The sequence below is a fragment of the Schistocerca americana genome, chromosome 7 (genome assembly GCF_021461395.2).
Source record: "Schistocerca americana isolate TAMUIC-IGC-003095 chromosome 7, iqSchAmer2.1, whole genome shotgun sequence".
NCBI classification, from domain to species: Eukaryota; Metazoa; Arthropoda; class Insecta; order Orthoptera; family Acrididae; genus Schistocerca; species Schistocerca americana.
The window spans coordinates 189734026-189757779 of record NC_060125.1 but is presented as its reverse complement, the minus strand read 5'-3'; the positions used below and the strand labels follow the sequence as shown (position 1 = coordinate 189757779).

Below are 23754 nucleotides of genomic sequence, written 5' to 3'. Positions count from 1 at the left end.
AGATGATGAAATTTTTTCAGATCTGACCCGTGACGAAAAGTCACGGTTGCTTCTCTGCATTTCCTCCTTTGTGTAGCGCGTTCCTTTTGAAATTCCCACTTCGAGCTCTGCTGTTACCTTACTATAGCCAGAGGGCATTTTTATATTTACACCTGGTGATGAAAATTGGAACAAATTTTTTTCGAACGTAAATTGGTTCCGCATTAACGAGTCAAAATATCTACCAAGTTCAGATGCCATTCTGTAACTACAGCCCAAACTGGACCCCTGTAAGAAGCTGAACTGTAATTATAACCACCAGGTATTTTTATCGGAGAATAAATAAAACTATGGAAGTGAGCCGTGACAGTATCCTCTGTCAGGTAGTTGGCAAAGTACGGATGCAGGTGCAGATGTAGTTGTAAATGTTGGTATAGTGTATGTTGCCGGCCCTCTGAGACGTACGGTGGTGTGATGTCGCGTGTGCCGGCAGCAAGGCAAGACGCCGCTGCACATGGCGTGCGAGCGCGGCCACCTGGACGTGGTGGAGCTGCTGGTGCGGCTGGGCGTCGACACGAACGCGCAGGACGAGGACGGCAACACGCCGTTGCACGTCGCCTGCGACGGCCAGCAGACGCGCGCCGCGCAGGCTCTGCTCGACGCCGGCTGCCTCACCGACCCCGAGAACAAGGTAGGGCCGCGGGACGCCGCTACCCTCATTACGTTTCCTCTCTGCTCTACTCTCTTTGTAAGATCAAAGGCCTATTACCTATCAGTTGCTTGAATCATTACAACACTATTCTTTAAAATATTTCGAACTACACTACTGCCCATTAAAATTGCTACACCAAGAGGAAATGCAGATGATTTTTACGGGTATTCATTGGACAAATATATTATACTAGAACTGACATCTGATTACTATTTCACGCAATTTGGGTGCATAGATCCTGAGAAATCAGTACCCAGAACAACCACCTCTGGCCGCAATAACGGCCTCGATACGCCTGGGCATTGAGTCAGACGGAGCTTGGATGGCGTGTACAGGTACAGCTGCCCATGGAGCTGCAACACAACACCACAGATCATCAAGAGTAGTCACTGGCGTAATGTGACGAGCCAGTTGCTCGGCCACCATTGACCAGAAGTTTTCAGTTGGTGAGAGATCTGGAGAATGTGCTGGCCTGAGCAGCAGTCTAAAATTTTCTGTATCCAGAAAGGCCCGTATAGGACCTGCAACATGCGGTCGTGCATTATCCTGCTGAAATGTAGGGTTTCGCAGGGATCGAATGAAGGGTACAGCCACGGGTCGTAACACATCTGAAATGTAACGTCCTCTGTTCAAAGTGCCGTCAATGCGAACAACAGGTGATCGAGACGTGTAACCAATGGCACCCAATACCATCACGTCAGGTGATACGCCAGTATGGCGATGACGAATACACGCTTCCAAATTGCATTCACCGTGATGTCGCCTAACATGGATTCGACCATCATGATACTGTAACCTGGATTCATCCGAAAAAATGACGTTTTGCAATTCGTGCACCTAGGTTCGTCGTTGAGTACGCAATCGCAGGCGCTCCTGTCTGTGATGCAGCGTCAAGGGTAGCCGCAGCCATGGTCTCCGAGCTGATAGTGTATGCTGCTGCAAACATTGTTGAACTGTTCGTGCAGATGGTTATTGTCTTGCAAACGTCCCCATCTGTTGACTCAGGGATCGAGACGTGGCTGCACGATCCGTTACAACCATGCGCATAAGATGCCTGTCATCTCGACTGCTAGTGATACGAGGCCTTTGGGATCCAGCGCGGCTCCTGAACCCAAAGATTCCATATTCTGCTAACAGCATTGGACCTCGACCAACGCGAGCAGCAATGTCGCGATACGATAAACCGCAATCGCCATAGGCTACAATCCCACCTTTATCAAAGTTGGAAACGTGATGGTACGGATTTCTCCTCCTTACAGGAGGCATCACAGCAACGTTTCACCAGCCAACGCCGATCAACTGCTGTTTCTGTATGAGAAATCGGTTGGAAACTTTCCTCATGTCAGCATGTTGTAGGTGTCGCCACCGGCGCCAACATTGTGTGAATGCTCTGAAAAGCTAACCATTTGCGTATCACAGCATCTTCTCCCTGTCGGTTAAATTACTCGTCTGTAGCACGTCATCTTCGTGGTGTAGCAATTTTAATGGCCAGTAGTGTGAGTTTAAGATGCAAGTTCGTAGTCTTCCACGACGAGTGCCCATTTTGATTAAATCGTTTTAGTTTTTATGCCGCTAAATTACAAACTATAAAACTGGTATACAGTTGACGTTTCGACTGTCCTGCAGGGGATTAAATTCCTGCGCTCTGGGGATGGCCATCGCTACATACACTATAAGAAGTTTTGACGAGACAAGTTGGTCCCAAAATGATTATCATACCGGTGTCAACAGAAAATTCAAAGCTGTGAACTTCGGCGGCCGATGGATGAATGTGTCACGCTGCAGCACAAATTTACTGCGCAGATGGCTAGAATAGTATGCAGGGCACAGGACGATACTATGGCATTAAGTCTCTGTGAATTTCATTCCGTCTACTGACAAGGAGATTAACCATGCCTCGCACACAGGCGAGTGAATAACCTACACTGAACAGCCAAAGAAACTGTTACAGGCATGCGTATTCAAATACAGAGATACGTGAACAAGCAGAATACGGCGCTGTGGTCGGCACGCCTATGTAAGACCACAAGTATCTGGCGTAGTTACTAGATCGGTTACTGTTGCTGCAGTGGCAGGTTATTAAGATTCAAGTGATTTTGAACGTGCAGTTTTAGTCACCGCACGACCGATGGGATACAGCATCTCCGTGGTAGCGATGAAGTGGGAATTTTCCCGTATGACCATTTCAAGAGTGTACCGTGAATATCAGGGATCCGGTAAAACATCAAATCTCCGACATTGCTGTAGCCGGAAAAAGATCCTGCAAGAACGTGACCAACGACGACTGAAGAGAATCGTTCAACGTGAGAGAAATGCAACGCTTATGCAAACTGCTGCAGATTTCAAAACTGTGTCAGCGTGCGAACCTTTCAACGAAAGATCATCGATATGGGATTTCGGAGCCGAAGACCCACTCGTGAACCCTTGCTGACTGCACGACAAAACGGTTTACGCCTCGCCTGGGCCCGTCAACACGACATTGGGCTGTTGATGACTGGAAACATGTTGCCTGGTCGGACGAGTCTCGTTTCAAATTGTATCGAGCGGATGGTCGAGTACGGGTATGGAGACAATCTGATGAGCCCATGGACCCGGCATATCAGAAGGGGACTGTTCAAGGCTGGTAGAGGTTCTGTAATGGTGTTGGGCGTGTGCATTTTGAGTGATATGGAACCCCTGATACTTCTAGATACGACTCTGACAAGTGATACGTACGTAAGCATCCTGTCTGATCACCAGCATCCATTCATGTCCGTTGTGCATTCCGACGGACTTGGGGAATTCCAGCAGGACGGTGCGACTCCCCAAACGTCCAGATCTGCTAAAGAGGGGCTCCAGGAACCCACTTCTGAGTTTAAACATTTCCGCTGGGCACCAAATTTCCCAGACATGAACATTATAAGGCATATCTGGGATGCCTTCCGAGGTACTGTTCAGAAGAGATCGCCACCTCTTGTACTCTTACGGATTTATGGATAGCCAGCGGGATTCATGGTGTCAGTTCCCTCCAGCACTACTTCAGACATTAGTCGAGTACATGCCACATCGTGTTGCGGCACTCCCGCGTCCTCGAGGGAGCCCGAACCGATATTAGGCAAATGTACCAGATTCTTTGGCTCTTCAGTGTAGATACATGTCAACATTTCAGAGAGGATGTGTTGTCGGGCTCAAAGAAGCCGAGTGAGTAATCTGCAATTCGCTCGACATCTGAATTTGAGCTGTTTCACTATGCTACGATGCTCGCAGGAATGGGTGTGCCTTGGCAGAACACAACGTCAAGAAGCAAGCGGTCGATTAGACAGATAACGGAAGATGAGCACTGATCAGTGGTCAGAGAGGGACTCTGAGCTATAGATACAGCATCATCATCGATACGACGTGCAACTGGTGCTTTAGTGACCGCAAAGACCATAAATAGGGTGGTCACAAAATGGGGATTGTGCTCACGGCTCCCCTTTGCACCGAGTACCATTGACTTCTGTACACCAAAAACCACGTTTGCAGAGTGTCAGGCACATACGCCCCTGCTGATGGGTCCCACTTTGAAATGAGCTCCGATGATCAGCAAATACGTGTGTGGAAACACCCTGGACAGTGGTGGGATACCCACCTGACTGTCGCCTGCCACCCGGCCCAACAACCAGGAGTGCTAATGAAGGGTGCCATTTGATTACGTAGCAGACAACCGCGGCACCCTTGCAGCAAAGTGGTGCATATACGATATTCTACGTCCCGTTTTGCTGTCCTTCGTGGCACGTCGTCCTCGGCTTGGATTTCAGCAAGATAATGCCACACTGTGCACGGCAAGAGATTGTACTGCTTTCATCGCGCTCGCAGAACCATACCTTGTCCAATAAGGTCACCGAATCTTCCCCCACTTGTGAATGTTTGAGCACTATGGGCGGGCCCTCCAACCAAATCCCTCTCGGAATTTTGACGATCTCGCGCCCCTATTGGGCAGAATTTAGCACGATATCATTCAGGAGGACAGTCAACAAATTTATGAATCACTGCCAAGCAGAATAACTGCTTGCATAAGTGTCATGGATGGAGTCACTAACTTGCTCAATTTGTTAAGCCCTGTCTGTTGAATAAATTGTCCAATTTTTCTTCAAATGGAATCATTTTTTCGTCTATCCCCACGTGGGTAATTCTTGGTGGTGCGTCGTTTTTTTGTGTTAGAGTGCATACCTAATAACTTCGGTTTTCAGGTGACTGCGATAACCGTAACAAGACGGAGTGTATAGACCATCTCCAGAATGCAGCTGTTTTGTTGCCCTGAAGAAGACCAGTAAAAAGACGATCGAAACGTCGCGTCGGTTGTATAGCTCAGTCAGCTTATTGGAATGCTGTGTTAAAGCAGTGCAATCGCCGTTATTAGACAGTTGTACACCCTGTTGTTTTCAAGGTACAAACCCAGTGAGACAGTGAGCTGTGCAAGGAAATCTAAATCCTCAGAATGCGGAGCATGCCGAAAGGAAACGAACACACCGTGGCGCTAGTGTTAACATTGTTTATGTGTTGTCTTTTCGCATATGCCCTGCATACCGAGGCTCTAAATTCCCTTGGACAGCACTCTCATTGCATATGTGCCTTGAAAAAACGAGGTGTACTGCTATATTTTATATCCTCTCCACTTCGACCATCATCAGTTATTTTTCTCCACAAATAGCAAAACTCCTTTACTACTTTAAGTGTCTCAATTCCTAATCTAATTCCCTCAGCATCACCCGACTTAATTCGACTACATTCCATTATCCGTGTTTTGCTTTTGATGATGTTCATCTTATATCCTCGTTTCAAGACACACGCGATTATTTTAATTATGTTCCTACTAAATTCTTCACACTAATAATATACGCAATTATTAGTGTGAAGAATTTGGTTGGAACATAATTAAAATAGTTTTGTGGCGTCGTAGAAGAAAAATGTTTCAGTTATTTCGCGAGAAGGCGAGCGGTATTAAGCATAGTTACAGCGCGGAAGCACACAGAATCGCGGTTTCGGGGGCATTGATGCTCCGTTCCCATTTGAGTTAGGAATATGGGGTGAAAAGTTTTTGGTTTAACTCGGACCGACGACCATTTGTATAGCCACTCGAACATGTGTTTTGCTATAACAATGTTACAGAATATTAAGCAAAATTTGAACACAGACCCAGAGCTGGCGCCAAGGTAAGTTGTGCGATTCGATTAATTCTTCTGAAAATGATTTTCATTTGCCTGAAATTAGGCATCTTTTGTATGAGCACCGTTATGATTTTGCGTACAAAAATAGTCAGTCTTAAATAACTCTTGACTGGGGTGAGGCAGATAGTTCAAAAAATGTTCAAATGTGTGTGAACTCCTAAGGGACCAAACTGCTTAGGTCACCGGTCCCTAGACTTACACACTACTTTAACTTATGCTAAGAGCAACACACACACCCATGCCCGAGGGAGGACTCGGGAGGGGCCTCTAACCAAGCGGCCACTCCGCACGGTACAGATAGTTCGACTTTGGCTCAGCGGTGTATCGGATCTTCGTCTGAGACAGCGTTAAACCGTGTGAAAAATCCTGCTTCATTTGGATCTTACGTGCAAAAAACACGTTTTTGTGAGATTTATTACGCACACCACTCTTGTATTTCAGACATGTGCGAATCGATTCACATTTTGTAAGAAGGTAGATAAATAAATGTAATTAATGGTGGTCCTGCTGTTTTGTGAAAGCTTCGTCCGCTGCTATGATGTAAGCAACATCGTTCGAAAGAAAATTAAAAAGAAAGAAACACACTGTAAGGATCAGTTGTCGCGCGAGTCAACAAAAATCCACATCGGTTACCAAGCTATGGCCGTCTAATGTCAAAAATAAGAAAGAGTACAAACTGGGAACCAGAAGGACAAATGCTCCTATCCTAGCACAATAAGGCGAATATGTCCTGGGGAGCTTCAAAGACATTTGAATCCATAAAGGTTGACATATTCGCGCTTTTGTTTTTCGAGATAACCTTACTTCTTCAGCGCACTGAGCTCTCATACACTCACCCTCTTTTGTACGCAGGTGGGAACGAATAGAAAGAAATTTACATGCTTCTAGAGAGTGGGACGTATGTGCAGTAGCAAATATCCTTGGGAGGGGTGCAGCTATAGAAGAAAGTATCCCAGAGTGGAGATGCATACACCCTAAACACTGATGACACGTTGTGTCATACAGCACGATATGAAAAATGCCATGTGGTATTGCGTATGTCACATTATACGACAAGACATCATGTGTAATGTTACTTTATTTGAAACGACACATTACATTACATGACATGGGCACTTATGCTAAGTAGCGAAAAACGCGAATATGTCAAGATATTTTGATTTAAACATGTTTGAAGCTATCGGATAAGTCGAAAAGATAGTTCCCTATTTTTACATCCCTGTCTCTGCCAGGACATAATCCCCTTTTTTGTGCTGCGATAGGAGCATTTTTCATTCTCTTGAGATTTATGGATCAGACAGTGTCGTGTTTGTGAATAAATACGTGTCGTGGAGGAACATGTTGATAGCACAAAGTAAATGATTACGTGTTTAAATAATGTGAAAACGCAACGTAACAATGGTTATTTCAGTATGAATGCGAAACAAGCATAACTGTTAATATCACGAAACTGGATGAGTTTAAGCATTGTTAGAAAGGTGTGTTACGTGCTAAATGGACAATAAACCAGACTAATGTGACTTGTTAAAGTTATTATTGCAAAGTGACATTTTCCTATTTTTGAGGCCGGCCGAAGTGGCCGTGCGGTTAAAGGCGCTGCAGTCTGGAACCGCAAGACCGCTACGGTCGCAGGTTCGAATCCTGCCTCGGGCATGGATGTTTGTGATGTCCTTAGGTTAGTTAGGTTTAACTAGTTGTAAGTTCTAGGGGACTAATGACCTCAGCAGTTGAGTCCCATAGTGCTCAGAGCCTATTTTTGACTGAGTAACTGTAACATTTGAAAAGTGAAAAAAGTATTAGGAAGGAAAATTAGGGTTTAATGTCCTGTCGGCATCGAGGTGATTAGGTGTGAAGCACTAGTTCAGAGTGTTCCAAGAGTGGGGATGGGAATCAGTCTTTTCCTGTAAAAGTGAATGTGCCGGAATTTGCCTGAAGCGATTTAGGAAAATCACAGAAAACCTAAATGAGGATGGGCAGGCGCGGATTTGAACCGTCGTCCTCCCGAATGTGACACGAATGTAGTAACCACTGCGCCACCTCGCTGGGCTGTTTGAAACGTGTAAGAGATGCGTATTCGTATTAGGCACATGGTCACGTTCATTTCGCAACAAAGCGTGTTCTCAATGTAAAGCACTCATACTTGATTCGGACAGTCAGATAGCCGCTAAAATAATCTAAAATAAACTGAAAAGACACTGGTAATAAGCTTTGCAATTTTGAAAAAGAATTTTGAAAGTCGAGAAATATTATAGCACAACTGTCGCATAAAACAGTCAGGAACATTTCAGTAAACAAGTGAAAAACACTCAAAGAGGTGACATTAACGAGCAGATAAGGGAGAAGGAATTTGAGACACAGAAACTGTTACTTCATCTGACTAAGGCAAATATAAAATTCTTCGCTTTAACTGTCTTAACGCTAAAAGAAACTTTTATTTACGACTTCTCGGCCAAGAATTAAAATTACGCCGTAAGGTAATTTCTGGAACGGGCGGAAAATACACGCTGTTTGCTTCCGTGCCCAGTATAAACACAGTCTTGGGCGCCCATAGGAGCGTTCTTTGTTCTGTGTCCGCATCGCCCACCCATTTCACTGCATGCAGACAGCTCATAACATTTTCTCTTTTCAAATGAAAGTTAATTTCGAAATTTCCACGTAAATGATTCTTGTCGGAGACAACACAATTAGTTTGCGAAAGAAGACATATTTCAGAATCGCCAAGGGCTGTCGGCAAATAAATGTGCTAACTCCGGTGTCGATCATCTGATCAGCTTCAGGTGTCACAGACATTTTTATAAGAGCGTGTATGGCACCTTTATTACTGTAACGTCACATAAAATAAAAACTACCCCACGCCGATGCCGTCAACACAAAATACGTTATCAACTCAACGGTAAAGGGCATAGATATAGATTATTAATCGGACTAACTCCACAGCCCATTTTTGTCTCTGTTTCTGTAGTTAACAAAGATTTATTTTTTATCAGCCCTGGGTGATTCTGAAATATGTCTTTCTGCAAATATTTGAGAGCCATGAGGCACCACCCGCACAATATATTGTAATTATCAGCGTTACGAGGAAATGATATTCTGATAAATTTGGCTACGTTATAATTATGAGGTAGTAGATGCTATAGCAGATACATTAGGGAGCAACAGAGTGAGTCGGTGTGTGTGTGTGTGTGTGTGTGTGTGTGTGTGTGTGTGTGTTTGGATCCGGGAAGAGAGGGGATGAACCAAGCAACTTTGAACAATCAAATAATAATTGTCTATAGGAAACATTGATGCATTTCCAATGAAACACAAGATGTTAGGTTCATAGCATAAAACTAAAAATGTAGCAGTATCACATACGCCAAAGTATGCTTTAATATAGAAGGTCTTAAGAAGAGATACCATTGTCTGTGACTGGGATACAATTCTTTTCGCTAAATCAAACAAATAACGTAATACAAGCATCAAATCTTGACATATAAGAACATAGTCCTGGTGTTGATGTCAAGCCTTAAAGGACTTCGAGGGAAAATAAGTGACCAGTGAATGTAATATGTTCGTATTCTGGTGTACTATAAGATCACGCTGGAACTAAATTAATCGTCTGTGCTTTCGGATTGATTTATTTGATTAATTTCTAATAATAGCCTATCCTCATTTGAACTTCGATATCTTTACGATGACACGAACGAAGAATACGGCTAACAGCGAAACGTGTTTGAGATTTTTTTTATAGAACACAGTGGGATTCCATCTGACCTTGAAGTTGTTTAGTGCAACAATATGAACATCGTAAGATTTTTGCTACTTGTCTTCGCTTACGAAATTACTCATTTAGAAAAGTAGTAGGAAAATCTACGCCAGCTGAAGATGAGCCAACCTAATGCTGTTTGCGAGGCACCAACGTCAGTAAACTCGTGAGGCAGGTACCTGACACTGACCGTGTTTGAGTCCACGAGTTTTGGACCTAAGACAGACTGCGTTATTCTGGCTCAAGACGACCTGAGGATGGAACGGTACGCCGTTATGTTCACGCGTAAAAAGTGTTTGTGGACAGCTGACGGTCGAAAGCGAAGGCAACATTCCGCAGAACGTCAACACAATGGAGTAGTCTTGTCAGCTGCTCAGTGTTACATCCCTACTTGCCCAATCAGCTGTCCACTTGTTAGCCAGCCGTCCATTGCTGTAACTACAGTTGTTTGACAACGAACGTCGACACGAACTGTGGCGCTCTAAACACAGCTCATTTCTTGTAGACTGGAAGAAGATCGTAATTTTTTGCGACTAGTGTTGCACCACTGTCATTTATGACCACATTTTGGCACGTAGTTTCTTCGCAAGTGGCCTTGCAACTAATGTAGAATGCATAAGTCGTGGTGACAAGCTCTTTCTAATGCTGCTCGGCAAGTGGTTCTCGTACGTCATGATGTGGCTGAGCATAAAATTGCGGTCGTGGGATCGTAGGTATTACCGCGTAGGTATGTCTCATATCAGGATCGATGCATTTCTTTATGTTCAATTTTTCTGTGTTATTTGTCCGACACATGTACGGCGGCTTTTTTAGGTTAGGCAGAAAAAAGTATAATAACGTAATCCTGTAGAAATTATGATTTTAAAAAAGGAAAGAAAAGAAAAAGGGATTATTATAAACCTGAAACAGTTCGATTTATTTTGCATTACGAAAAGTGAGTAATTCTGTAGAGTATAGCTCCGCATAAATGAGTAATAGGTATGTTATTATTGTCATATAAACAATCGTTTCAAAATGAGCATTTTTTGGAATATTATTTTCGATGTATTAGCAGGTGCTGTATGCTTGGATTGAGTCTGCGCCTTTGAAGTGCAACAAAGTTCCGCGCACTGTCGGTACATCAGTGGAAATGGTTAGTTCGTTTGGAATTTGTTTCAGTAGAAATTTCCAGGACGTTCTGCGCCAGCAAAAAGCACCATACAGGAATCGATTGGAAAATGGCGGCGTACAGAATCAGTTCAATATGCTCCCAATAACAATCCACCACCTGCCTGCACACCGAAATTGAAGAGGCAGGTGCAGGAGATAATGACAGGACGTCATCGTACGTCAACCAGCAGATTGAATCAACAGGTTCATGCGAATGAGAATAGATGTAGACGTGTTATAAGGGGACTGAAGTTAACACCGAACCGGATAAGTTTTGTGCAAGAAATGAAGGAGCCTGACCTGCAGAAGGGGGCGCATGTCTGTTCGTGGCTGTTGAGAAATGTTGCCAGTGGTATCTTGGACCCACTAAGGCTCATCGTGAGTGGCGAGGCGTGGTTCCACCTGTTTGGGCACATAAATTCCCAAACCAGCTGTTATTGTATTGTATTGAACTGGGGGTCTAGGAACGACGGAGAGGCTTCGTCCCCGCCGTAGCCCTCAGTCGTACACAACCCCACAACAGGCTACAGCGGTCCACTCACCCCACCGCCGCCCCACACGGAACCCAGGGCTATTGTTCGGTTTGGCTTCCAGTGGACTCCCCAGGGAACGTCTCGTACCAGACGACTGTAACCCCAGTGGTTGCGTGGTAAATTATGGTGTACGCGTACGTGGAGACAGTGTTTGCGCAGCAGTCGCCGACATAAACAGCCGGTACTGGTCGACAGAAAATCCACAAACGATCCACCAGGTACCCTCGCATGACGAGAAGATTGGCGTTTGGTGTGCCGGTTCTGCCGCACGCATTATGGAGCCCATATTCTTTGAGGCAACAGTGAACAGTGGCGTGTATTTGAGAATACTGGAGGAGTTTTACCCAAACTTCACAGAAGAGGAGCGTCATTTACGTGTACATGAGATGTTTACACCAGAGAGGACAATCAGCAAAGGCTTTTGGCCTCCTCGGTCACCAGACTTGTTCACTTGTGAGTTTTACTCGTAGGGACTGTTAAAGAGAAGGTTACACGAAACAAATCCATACGCAGTTGAAGAATCGGGATCCAGGACGTCATCAACAGCCTCACAACACAAGAAGTGACAAAGGTATGTGTGAATGTCCTCAAGCGTGCTGACGTGGGCTGAGGATACTTTCAACACATACTGTGAAGGTTAATTATCATATTCAGAACATTATATTTTATTTCATGTATTGATTTTACGGGCCGGTTTTTAAGTGCCGCGCCCTGTAGGTAGCGCTCACGATGCACTGACGATGGCTGCATCGTTCTATGAAAGAAGGTTCTTGGAAATAAGTGGTACCATTTATCTGATTGATTCATTAGTTCGTGGTTTGATAAAATCCCAACAAAACTAAATCCCATCCCCCATTCTTTTTAAAAATGGAATTATTCAAAGAAAATTAATTTTCATTCTGAATTTTAGGTAGGTGCTAATGTTGATAATGGCGCGAGGAAGGGGGTGGGAGGAGGAGTACGAGGGGTGGGGGGGAGGGGGGGGAAGCTGCTAGGTTATATCTGATTGCACAAGGATGTCGCCGTGTCAGAAACATTGCGAACCAATGATATACAAGCTATGCGCAGCTGGCCAGCGCAGCGGAGTCGCCAGTGGAGGCTGCCCTTTGTGACGCGGCGGCGGTGTGTTACAGAAAGGCTTCACCCCGTTGCACGTGGCGGCCAGCCTGGGCTGTCGCGGCATCATCGAGTCCCTCCTGCAGCACGGCAGCTGCATCAACCACCACGGAAAGGTAAGCACCTGTCTGACGGTTTGCTAGCGTAAGCTCTGTGAAAGTGAAATGGATTTTAACCATTGTGTACCTTACATCTATCGATACGACAGTGACCAGCGACTGGAAAGTCGCACACGTCTCACAAGAAGGGAAGTAGACGCCATCGGAAAAATTGCTGTCCATTCTCACTTACATTCATGTATTGTACGAGGGGCGTTCAATACGTAATCTAACACATTTCCTATCTCGGCCAATTTCGGTGGAAGAAATGCGGAATTTGTTGTGTGACATCCTTGAATACTCCCACTTTAGCCACTATAGCTTCATGAAGTTCCGATAGGTGACAGCGCTATACTTGACCCTTAAAATGGCGTCTCTACCGGAGGTGCGTTCCAAGCAGAGAGCTTTCTTTGAGTTTCTTTTGCAGTAAACCGTAGCACTCGGGTACTCATACGCGGTTGCAGGATGTCTACGGTGACTTGGCAGTGAACAGAAGCACGATGAATCGTTGGGCAAGGAGTCTGTCATCATCGCAACCAGATCGCACAAATCTGCCCGATCTCTCGCGTGCCGGCCGGCTACACACCTCGTTCGAGACTGTCGACGGGTCACAATCAAATACTCCGCTGCTCAACTGAACGTCTCTGTTGATAGCACTGACACACTTGTCCACCATTCTGGGTGCTCCACGGATTGTGCCCGCTGGGTTCCTCATTCACTCTCTGCAGCCCGGATCTCGCATCTTCAGACTTACATCTCTTTTGCCCAATGAAGGACGTACTACGCGGTAAACAGTATATTCATTATGAAGAGGTTATTGATGCAGGACGACGTCGGCTGCGACGTCGACCAGCAGAGTTATACCATGTGAGCATAGAGGTCCTCGCAGAAAGGTGGCGTAAGGCCGTCGCACCGAACGGAGATTACGTTGAAAAGTAGAGTGGGGAATAATATTGTATGTTGAAATCCTGCATAAAACCGACCTACGGACAAAAAAATGTGTTGTATTACTAATTGAACGCCTCTCGTAGAACCTTAGAAGACATTCAGACCTCATATGTAATGAGGTATCTCGAACAGAATCACCTCCTCGATGCCAGCCACAATAGATTCCAAAAACATTGAATGAGCGAGAGCCCAACTTGCTTTTTTCCCAATTGACATATTGGAAGCCATGGATCGAGGCAATCAGGTGAATGTAGTACTTCTTGACTTCCCCATAACATTTCAGTTGGTGTTAACAAAAGTAATATTATATGGTATTTCTTGAGAGAAATCGTTTTCCTGCGTGGTTTAGTTATTAGCTGATTTCGTTGGCTTGGGTGTCTTCAAATTACCTCTGTTACTTGCATCGCGATAATAAGCTGTAAGCATACAGCATCTTACATGATGCTGTATGCTTACAACAGATCTGTGTAGAGCAAGCATGGAACATTATCCACGGTTCTCACAACCATTGTAGTTACGGGTACAATTGTCTCAGACGTGACGTCCATAAGTAAGATACTGGGAAAATGTACTCAAACTTCAACTTACAAGTAACGTGTGCGACACATCCTACATTATTACACAAATGTGTGGGACATAAACGAGTCTGGACCAACGTGAGATGTTGTATGTATGCACAGAAGGGCAGCACGAATGGTCACAAATTTTTTCTGACTCGCAGGAGAGCTACAGTGAGAAACATGTAGTGGAAAACTTGTAGTGGAAAATGGTTGGGAAGAGATGCTAATCATCTCGATAGCACTTAAGTACGCAGTTTCAAGATCCACTAACAGGTAAAGAACCTAGAAACAGATTTCAGCACCTTTCCCCCACCCTCCCTCCTCGCCCCTACAGGGACTTCGAAGACGTGGTAGCTACAAAGACATTGAATCTTCCCCCATGCGGTTGGAACGTGAGGAAAAACTTACAAGTTCCCTCTCCAAGCACTTCACATATGTTTGCAGAGTATATATGTGGGTGCAGATGTGGATGCAGAAAAAATTTATCAGTGAAAACAAATAACGTAGAGCACAGAAATAAGATGGTTCAAATGGCTCTGAGCACTATGGGACAACATCTGTCGTCATCAGTCCCCTAGAACTTAGAACTACTTAAACCTAACTAACCTAAGGACATAACACACACCCATGCCCGAGGCAGGGCTCGAACCTGCGACTGTAGCGGTCACGTGGTTCCGGACTGAAGCGCCTAGAACCGCACGGCCACACCGGCCTGCCACCCAGAGATTCATGTGGACTGTAAGGTGGGTTATCACATCACATTGGCCCTAACATTCACCACAATTCTGCCCAACGCCACCTTGCCATTGTCACTCCATGCGAAGGTCGCAGACCGCATCTTACCCACATTCCACACTTACCTTTGACGCCTCGGTGACGGAGGACAGAATCGCGACAACCACCGTTGAGCTTCTTACGTGTGGCCGAGGAAAACGTGTCAGACACACCGCCTCTCAGGATCGATACCAAAACGCCGTAGGGAATGGGATAAGGGGGTCAATGAAATCACACCTTCGCTTTGGGCGTTGATACCCACCCACTTTGCGGTCTAAAAGTCACAGTTTGATGAGGAACAGGACGCCACTCTTGACAACATTCGACACTGCTGCCAACCCGTTACAATCCTCCTTTGAGGATATCGTGGGGCAGTGAACGTGGTATGGCCCGTTTGCAGTGTATCGCGACTGCAGTTTATGTTCTGCTGTACAGCTTAAGCCTGGTTTACACGACGACGTTGGGTTGCGCCACTCGTTGTGTGGAATGAGTTGCTCGCAAGAGGTTTCATATATGACTAGACACGGCGACACCAGTATACACTTCAGTTTCGCCGTTTTGTGGGTCCCTGAGTTGTGTCTGAAATAAAAGTTTTGACAGCTGCACGTCGCACGAGTTGTGATGGAGTTAAAGCTTGTTGCGTGGAATCGCTGCATAAGAAAAAACGAAAAAGAAACGTATTTCGATTCGTGACTAGACGAAGAAAAGACGTCAGTTCGGTTGCTCAGCATCCTTGCTGAAATTATTTATAACGGGAGATCCAAGAAGTTCTTTTAATTATCTTAGAATGTCATCCGAACTGTTCACGTTTCTTCTAAATAGGATTAATAATGCTATAAGGAATAAAGGTACTGTAATGCATGAAGCACTGTCGTCATATTTGAAATTACGTATCATATTGCGTGCATTAAAATCGACAACACTCGGTATGTTATAAGATACGGTTTTAGTTGGTGATGACGCTTTTCATTAACACTAATAATTATTAGTATTAACAGTAATAATTATTAACATTAGCAACAATAATTACTCGAAGCAGGCCGCGTTAAGAAGAGAATGGTTTGCAAACTACTCTCTTGAAGATAGATCTTTACAGTGCCAATATTTCAAAATTTTAACATATTTGATTGGGGTGGGGGGGGGGGGGCACTGCAGCGACGTTTTATGTAGATGAATATTGAATAAAGAATGCAGCTTCTTGCATTTGGATAGCCTTGCCTCCTGTCAACAATATTCCTTGACAAACAGCTGGCCAACTCGAACGATGGGATTTTACTCTTGTAGACGTGAGCATTGCCACAGCTAGAATTACAGTTGCTTGTATTTTTCTTAATTCAGTTGTATATCTGCTCCTAACTCTAATTTTGCCCTGCCGCTCAGATACTGTCAAACCATCTATGTTATGATCGCATATGACGGTCTTAGCGGCAGCAATATGTTGCTTATTTTTGTAATCAGCAACACTGAAATCCCACAAACACATGTGCAAAGCATAGATATCCAAAAGGCGGACATTATTCTCCGTTCCTCACTTCATATTTCAGTTTGTCTACACTCTACGAACACACATAACCTCAAAACTCGTGCAACTAGTGTCGCTGAAGTTGGAACACACCGACAGTGTTTAGTTTCACCAACGACTTGCGCAAACGCCCGGCGCGCATGCTCAATGGCCGGTAGCGCGGTTCCCTGCAACCTAGTGTCGTAAACTAGGCTTTAGAATCACTATGGACTGCTAATAACCATTGTACGTTATCTGAAAGTGATCCGAAGCAGTAAAGGATTCATATGCTTTCTCATCCATCCATTTCCACGCCTTCCTATGGCGTTACCATGGTGTGATGCGAAATTAAGGTTTGCGTGAATAAAGTCACTCTAAGACCTACCATTTCGGCAACACCATTGGTACCAACCTTTGTTGAGTACGTTGCAAGTGTATCTATAAGAAAAATCGACACACATTCAGCTTTCGCCGGCCGCGGTGTCCGAGGGGTTCTAGGCGCTTCAGTCCGGAACCGCGTGACTGCTACGGTCGCAGGTTCGAATCCTGCCTTGGGCATGGATGTGTGTGATGTCCTTAGGTTAGTTAGGTTTAAGTAGTTCTAAGTGCTAGGGGACTGATGACGTCAGATGTTGAGTCCCATAGTGCTCAGAGCCATTTGAACATTCAGCTTTCCGGCTGCTGTAGCGCACGAAAACACACCTTAGGCTTGTCAAATGGCGCTAGAGCAGCCCGAGACTGAATATGTGGCCAACTTTCTGATAGGCACATTTGTAACACGCTCAACTCAGGTTCTTGGTGGGCTCCGAGTGTTTTGCCGAACTGGTGGGCCTTGGAGGGACCTTTCCCTGTTTTAATCAACCACATCTTAATGTTGCACCAGATTCGAATGGTTGTTAACCGTTCCTAGTGATTCCATGCTGTGCAGCAGAGCAAAATTTGCAGTCGCACCACACTCCAGAGGGGTCAGATCACCGTCAATAGGATTGCAGCCTCAAGATATCCTTAGAGTAAGGTTGAATGCTGTCAAGAACGTCTCCTCTTGCTTATCGTACTGCGAACTGTCGTTTTCGACCATGAAATATGTGGCAATCAACGCACCAATGGAAGGTGTGTCTGAAACGCAAATACTACCTTCCTGTGGCTCCCAGTCTTTTGTTGGTAAAGCTGTTTCTCTTCTGATCTCGTCTTCGCTACAAATAAATTCGGTAGAAGTGTTCTGTTATTGTAATTTCTTTGAAACTGCCTACCAGAACCTTGAGCCTAACATAAATTATACTCCTGAATTCTTGCACTCTCAAGGAATATGGACCAGCGCAGAATAGAATGGATCTATAACTCTACTCTAGAGATTGCGCTTTTCCTTCCATTACTGCGTGCAGTGTGATGTGCGTTTCGCAATTTTTCAATAAGACAGGAAATAATGGCACAGCAATAATGTCAGATTTCACATTATTCAGCCACATCTTGTAGAACCCGACATTTTCACGGCTTAAAGCAGTTATATGCAAAAGGTGATAGTAGCGCCAGTATCACCACAAAACCTCGATGAAACTGATGTTGGTGGAGGTGGTTGGTGGTACTATTCCATCCAGGCACCTAATACTGAAAAAAAACTTACTTTTGTCGTGCTGTTACCTGTTACGGCTGCTATAAATAACATACTATTTAACAGCGTCGTTACAAAGTGACCCTATCTCTTCATGGATTCATAACTACATCTGTCTATATTGAACAATGTTTGCCACAATATTTCTTGAATAATCACTGATCAGTAAAATTCAATACTAATATTTATAAAATTGAAGGATGCAAAATTAGTAAAGCCATCCAGCCTCTCTTTCGGAAGACCTGAAACGCGACAGTTCATATAGGGAGGTTTGGCAATTGTGTTTTTTTTAATTTCCTTTAATATATTATTGTGTGTGTGCGCTTACATGTTTATTTTGATGGAACTGTGAATTTCAGAATGGCAATACGCCGCTGCACATGGCGTGTCAAGCCAACAAACTGGAAACCGTCGAACTTCTCGTCAGCAAGGGTGCAGATCTTAACGCGCTTAACGTGGTGAGTATGATGCATTCAAGTCTCAGTTTCACCGATGCACTACGTCAACAGCAAAACGTAGGAAATAATTACCCGAATCTTAAAATGATTAAGAAATTGTCTCTAGTGGTGCGATTTAATAGCATCCTTCATACCTATTGTATACTCATAAATGAAAATTTAATGTCAGTATGTAATATTTCTTACAACTTGACGCTTTCATTTTTAGCTCCTATGGTAATCAGTGCGGTGCAATAATGAAATTATCACCAGTTCCTTACAGTTAAGTGCTCACATTTTCATGTCACGAATATATTCTGCGAAGTGAAAGCATACTAGATGTAGCCAGGTGGTTTCGCCCTTCGTCACCTCTGACAGCTCATTTCATCTACCTCAGTAGGCTTCTTGCGCCTGCCCTCTTAACTCTGCGTTCGTAGGTACTAGTTAAACCTAAAACAGCAGCGTTGAAGAAAATTCAACTCAATGACTATCAACCAAAGGTCCCCTAACTCAAACTACGAGGTAAGATCTGTAAAGTTCACAAAATTTCGGGCGTGCGGGATTCTAAACAACTTGCGCGAAAATATTTAAAGTTCAATTGATTAGGTTTTATTGCCATCAAAAGAAGTTGTAAACGGCTAAAACGTCCGTATTTACTGTCAAAACTCTTGATGGTACAAGTTAATTGCGGTTTTAACTACAAAATTTCCACACGAAAGCAGCTGGAGCCTTACCAGTCCGACCCGAGTGATTTTTACGTCCTACATCACGTTGTTCTGTAGTTTTCTTAAAAAGAAATGCTCTTCCAAACGTTCCGAGAGAATTGGAGACAGAAATTCATAATAGAAATTCTGAGCGTTCGAAAGCAAATTTCGTTTGGATAAAAAAAAAAATACAAATCATCCCCAGGGATGAAGGACCAATTGATTTTAAACCTTAGCTTTTCTTCTGGCTGCTTTTATGCAAAATCATGTACACTTGACATATGTTACATGATTCCTGATTGCACAATAATTTTTAACAAAATAAAACATTCACATTTTACGAATGACCTCCATGCACCCTCTCACTCTCTCGAAAACAGTCTCACAGCAAAACAAAATTAAATAATGTTTGAAAACGTTACTATTACGTCATCAAGCTATCGTAACGAAAGTAAAGAAAAGTCTAGAATAATAATTTCTATGAAATGAATCTGTTTAGTTATAGTTTCAAATCATATTATAAAGGAACACATTACAATCCCTAGGTCAGTTTTTGCAGCATCACAAGAGGTATTTTGGTTTTTAGGTAAAATTTTATATCTCCACATGTACTAAAGACATTGAACTGAGATTTTTGCAGACTGTTATAATATCAATACAAGTCTGTATAATGAGTATGAAAAAGATCGAATATAATTTGATACTACTTCCTTAGACTCACTGGAAGTGTATATAGCGAATCGGTCTGTCGGCAGGAAAGCACAGTGCTCCAAAGGGCACGTCGTCAGCTGCGCTGGTGGGGGAAAAAAAAGTGTCATCTGTGGGGCTCACCCTGAACGAATGAGACATGCTGCCCATTCCCACTGACCGAATGAAAACTTTAAACCGCCAATATCCCTCTCCAACTTTCATAAAATGATTACTGCGAGAATTAAAGAATAGAATTCTCGTTTTAGTCCAGCATACATATTCAATGATTCTGGAAATTTTGCTGTTTAGTGATTCTGGAAATTTTATTATAGATTTCACTGTAGCCGCCGGATTGATTTCTTGGATATACGTTTTGTTTGTGTGATAACACATTGGAGAGTACCGCGCAGTTAAAAGTCCTAGGTAATTACTAGCATCAGGTGCAGAGTGTTTTTAAATTACAATTACTTTTATGACGTCTTGTACTCGGAACTGAGACGATATGATTTTGAATAGGAACTTACGTTCGGGAAAAGTACCGTCTCCACGATAGAGGTACAAGCAGATAAGACAATGTATTCCCCTATCCGGAGGTTGACTTTGAGAAGACAGTCTGGAAGCGTCAGAGCCGTGACGCAGCGGTCATCAGTAGATAGCAGCGGTGATTAATAGAAAGACACATTACTTGTGTTCCGAGCGAATATGCTTTTTGAAAGACTATCAGGCATGCAATTAGATGGATTGTTCGTTTTTCACTGAGTAACATAGCATCATCATCATCATCATCATCGTCATCATATTATTCCTGCTGACTCACGTCCTGAGCCGAAGCTTTTGATACACACACACACACACACACACACACACACACACACAAACCAAAATAAAAACAAAGGCACCACCAAAGAATTATCCGAGTGGGACGGAAATCGGAAGACGTGATACATAAATAAAGACAAACAAATGACTAAAATTTTAAAAAACTGGGTTATTTATTCAAGAGTTAGAGCTTCGTTAACTGAGCAAGTCAATAATGCGTTGATCCGTCTCTGGCCCTTATGCTAGCAGTTCCGTCGTTCGGTTTTGTCACATCGGATTTATCCGGAACACTTCACGTCGACATCCCTTTTTTTTTTCTCTTCATTTCTGCCAACGCAAGCGACCTAGTAGCTGTAGTGTCAAAATTGCGTGATGAAGCTAAACGTTGCTGTTTCTGTTGGTAGCGCTACCGCCAATTCCTTCAGTATTTCCCTTTACACATCTCCGCAAGCATTAAAAACCAATCATGTCATTTAGATTTCTGCTCATCATTTTCAGCAGCTATTTTCGAAGAAGAGGATGTGAAAAAACAGCACAGTGCTATTTCTTTACACCGGAATTCTTGTTGTTCCATTCACACCGCGTCCAAAAGTAGCAAATGGCTGAGGCAACAGAGACGGTAAAATCGTAAACTGCCTCTGTCTAGCACAAAAATTGCGCTGACACAAGTTGAGTTTTTGTTAAGCTGGTGCCTTTTTAGCACTGACGTAAGTCAAGTTTCAGCATGCTACGAAACAAGTTTCGTTCGTCCGGGTAGTTTGGATAGTCGCGGTTTGTATGTCCCGTTCAAATTCATCAAGTAATATACCATGCCGTCACAAAATTCTTTGATTTGTACTATTTTTGCCAAAGAAATGAACCGAAGCTCATGAAAGTTTGTAAGTAACAAGCTGCTCCTTCATTTCTAACAGCTGAACAGTTAGCAAAGAGGCAAATGAGTTAAAAAGTGGGTGTATTTCCTTTCAAGACAAGAGATGTGGAAGACATCCCTGAACGACAACTACAGCTGAAAGCACTGACAAAGTGGGAGTATGGCCAATATCTGTCGTTAATTAAAGATATATAGAACGCTGGATATCGTAGGAACATCAGAAGCTTAGGCACAATATATTTTAAGTAAGGAATTAACTACGTGAATGTTCGCACTGTTTTAAAAAGAAAATAAATTTCGCAGTTGCATACCTAAGGATAAAAAATGCGTCCACCACTTCACGTTAGAAATGAAACTACACTCAAATGGTTGGTACGAATTCGATGGGCGTACACCACCACTCAGTTTCATTCTGCCGCGCTGGATAGGGCAAGAATGTACTGAAATTGGAAGCGGTATATTTTGGTGATTACCATGCAGAGGTTTAATAGTTGGAGAATATGGATACCCTACATCTGATATGGACCAACTGGAACTTAAGAATAGGTAATTACGGGCTTGACATACAGAAGCAAAACAAATTCCATTAGGACAAGGTCCTGAGAAGTGGTTTTGGCAATGAGGAAACTTAAGGATTTTCGATACTAATAATTAGAACTCAGGTATGTGCTTAAGTAGATATTTACAAACACAGGTCTGTACAGATAAAGCGCTGCCAAAACAAAAGAGGACTCATGTCTTACAAACAACATACAGGCAACTCATTCGTTTATTGTAAATACAGAATATAGAGTAGGAAATTATTGTTAAGAAAAACAATGTACTGATCAAACTTTAATCAATTCCGGTTCAAATGGTTCAAATGGCTCGCAGCACTATGGGAGTTAACTTCTAAGGCCATCAATCCCCTAGACCTTAGAACTACTTAAACCTAACTAACGTAAGGACATCACACACATCCATGCCCGAGGCAGGATTCGAACCTGTGACCGTAGCGGTCGCGCGGTTCCAGACTGTAGCGCCTAGAATCAATTCCGGATTTGGAAACTGCGACTATCTTGTTAAAGGTTTCAGCAATTATTGCAACTAATCGCCGTATTTTCTTCAATATTCTATTTACTCATGACCGGTTTCGAATCGCCTAGCGATTCATCATCAGATAATACAATTTAGTTTGGAGCATTGTGGGGGTCGTACATGTGTGGCAAATACAGAGACAAAAAAGTGAGCACTGTATGCGGAAAGAATATTAAGATTGTAAGATTAATTTGATGGTATTACTCACTGTTTTCATTCTCGTGGCAGGCACTGCTCTGGAAAATATAATGGATGCTTGCTTTCCTTGGTGTGATTTCAACTCTTAAACTGCATCCGTGTTGTTACTGTAGACTTAAACCTTTAGATTACCGCAGAAGCAAAAATCACAAGTAGACAGATGGGGCGATCTGGAAGGCGATAAACCTACGGAAACTGTACATTCTTCTCTGAAAGCTTCATGCACGTATGACACCGAAAACCCCTGAAGTATGCACCATAGCGCCATACTGCTGGAAAATGCATACTCCCGTTCTTCGTCCGTTAGCTGCGTCATGAATTGTTGCAACAGTTCCATTGCATGCATTTCAGAGTTTACGGTGTTATTAAAGAAAATGGGCCCTACAATTCGTCGGCCTGAAACTGCAAACCGAACACCTACTTTCAGATTACGTAGATGTACCTCAAAGCGTTCCCTGAGATAGTCTGTTGACCAATAGCGTGTGTTCTGACAATTCACAAATTCGCTGAAATGAAACCATCCTTCGTCTAAGTTGACTTGAAGATTAGGATCCACGTAACTATCAGCGACATGCGTCAGTAGTCATTCGCAATAGTGAGGTCGTTGTGCGTAATCCGTAGGTTGTAATGCTTGCATGACTTATTTTGTATGCTCGCACATAAAATACTTCAACATGTTCTAGCATCACGTTCGTTTGATGTTTAGTTAGGTGGATGGACATCTTACCTTAGTCTTTTGAACACGTTCAATATTTTCGGCGGGCAAACTTTCTTTACACAGGTACGTTTGGCGTTAGCGACTAAACAAGTTCCTCTAAATTTAGAGAACAATTTCTGTACAACACTTTTTTCAGGAGCAGTTGCCGGCCGGAGTGGCCGTGCGGTCTAGGCGCTGCAGTCTGGAACCGCGTGACCGCTACGGTCGCAGGTTCGAATACTGCCTCGGGCATGGATGTGTGTGATGCCCTTAGGTTAGTTAGGTTTAAGTAGTTCTAAGTTCTAGGGGACTGATGACCACAGCAGTTAAGTCCCATAGTGCTCAGAG

At 43.6% G+C, this 23754-nt stretch overlaps 1 protein-coding gene across 1 annotated transcript in view; it reads left to right on the top strand.

The window, feature by feature from the left end:
• Window positions 1-23754, top strand: part of LOC124621815 (ankyrin repeat and death domain-containing protein 1A-like) — a 434679-nt gene that overhangs the window by 290727 nt on the left and 120198 nt on the right. Inside the window, exons 7-9 of the mRNA XM_047147254.1 lie at window positions 473-670; window positions 12441-12539; window positions 18273-18371. Of these exons, the coding sequence (XP_047003210.1) occupies window positions 473-670; window positions 12441-12539; window positions 18273-18371 (396 nt within the window). The remainder of the gene's footprint in view (window positions 1-472; window positions 671-12440; window positions 12540-18272; window positions 18372-23754) is intronic.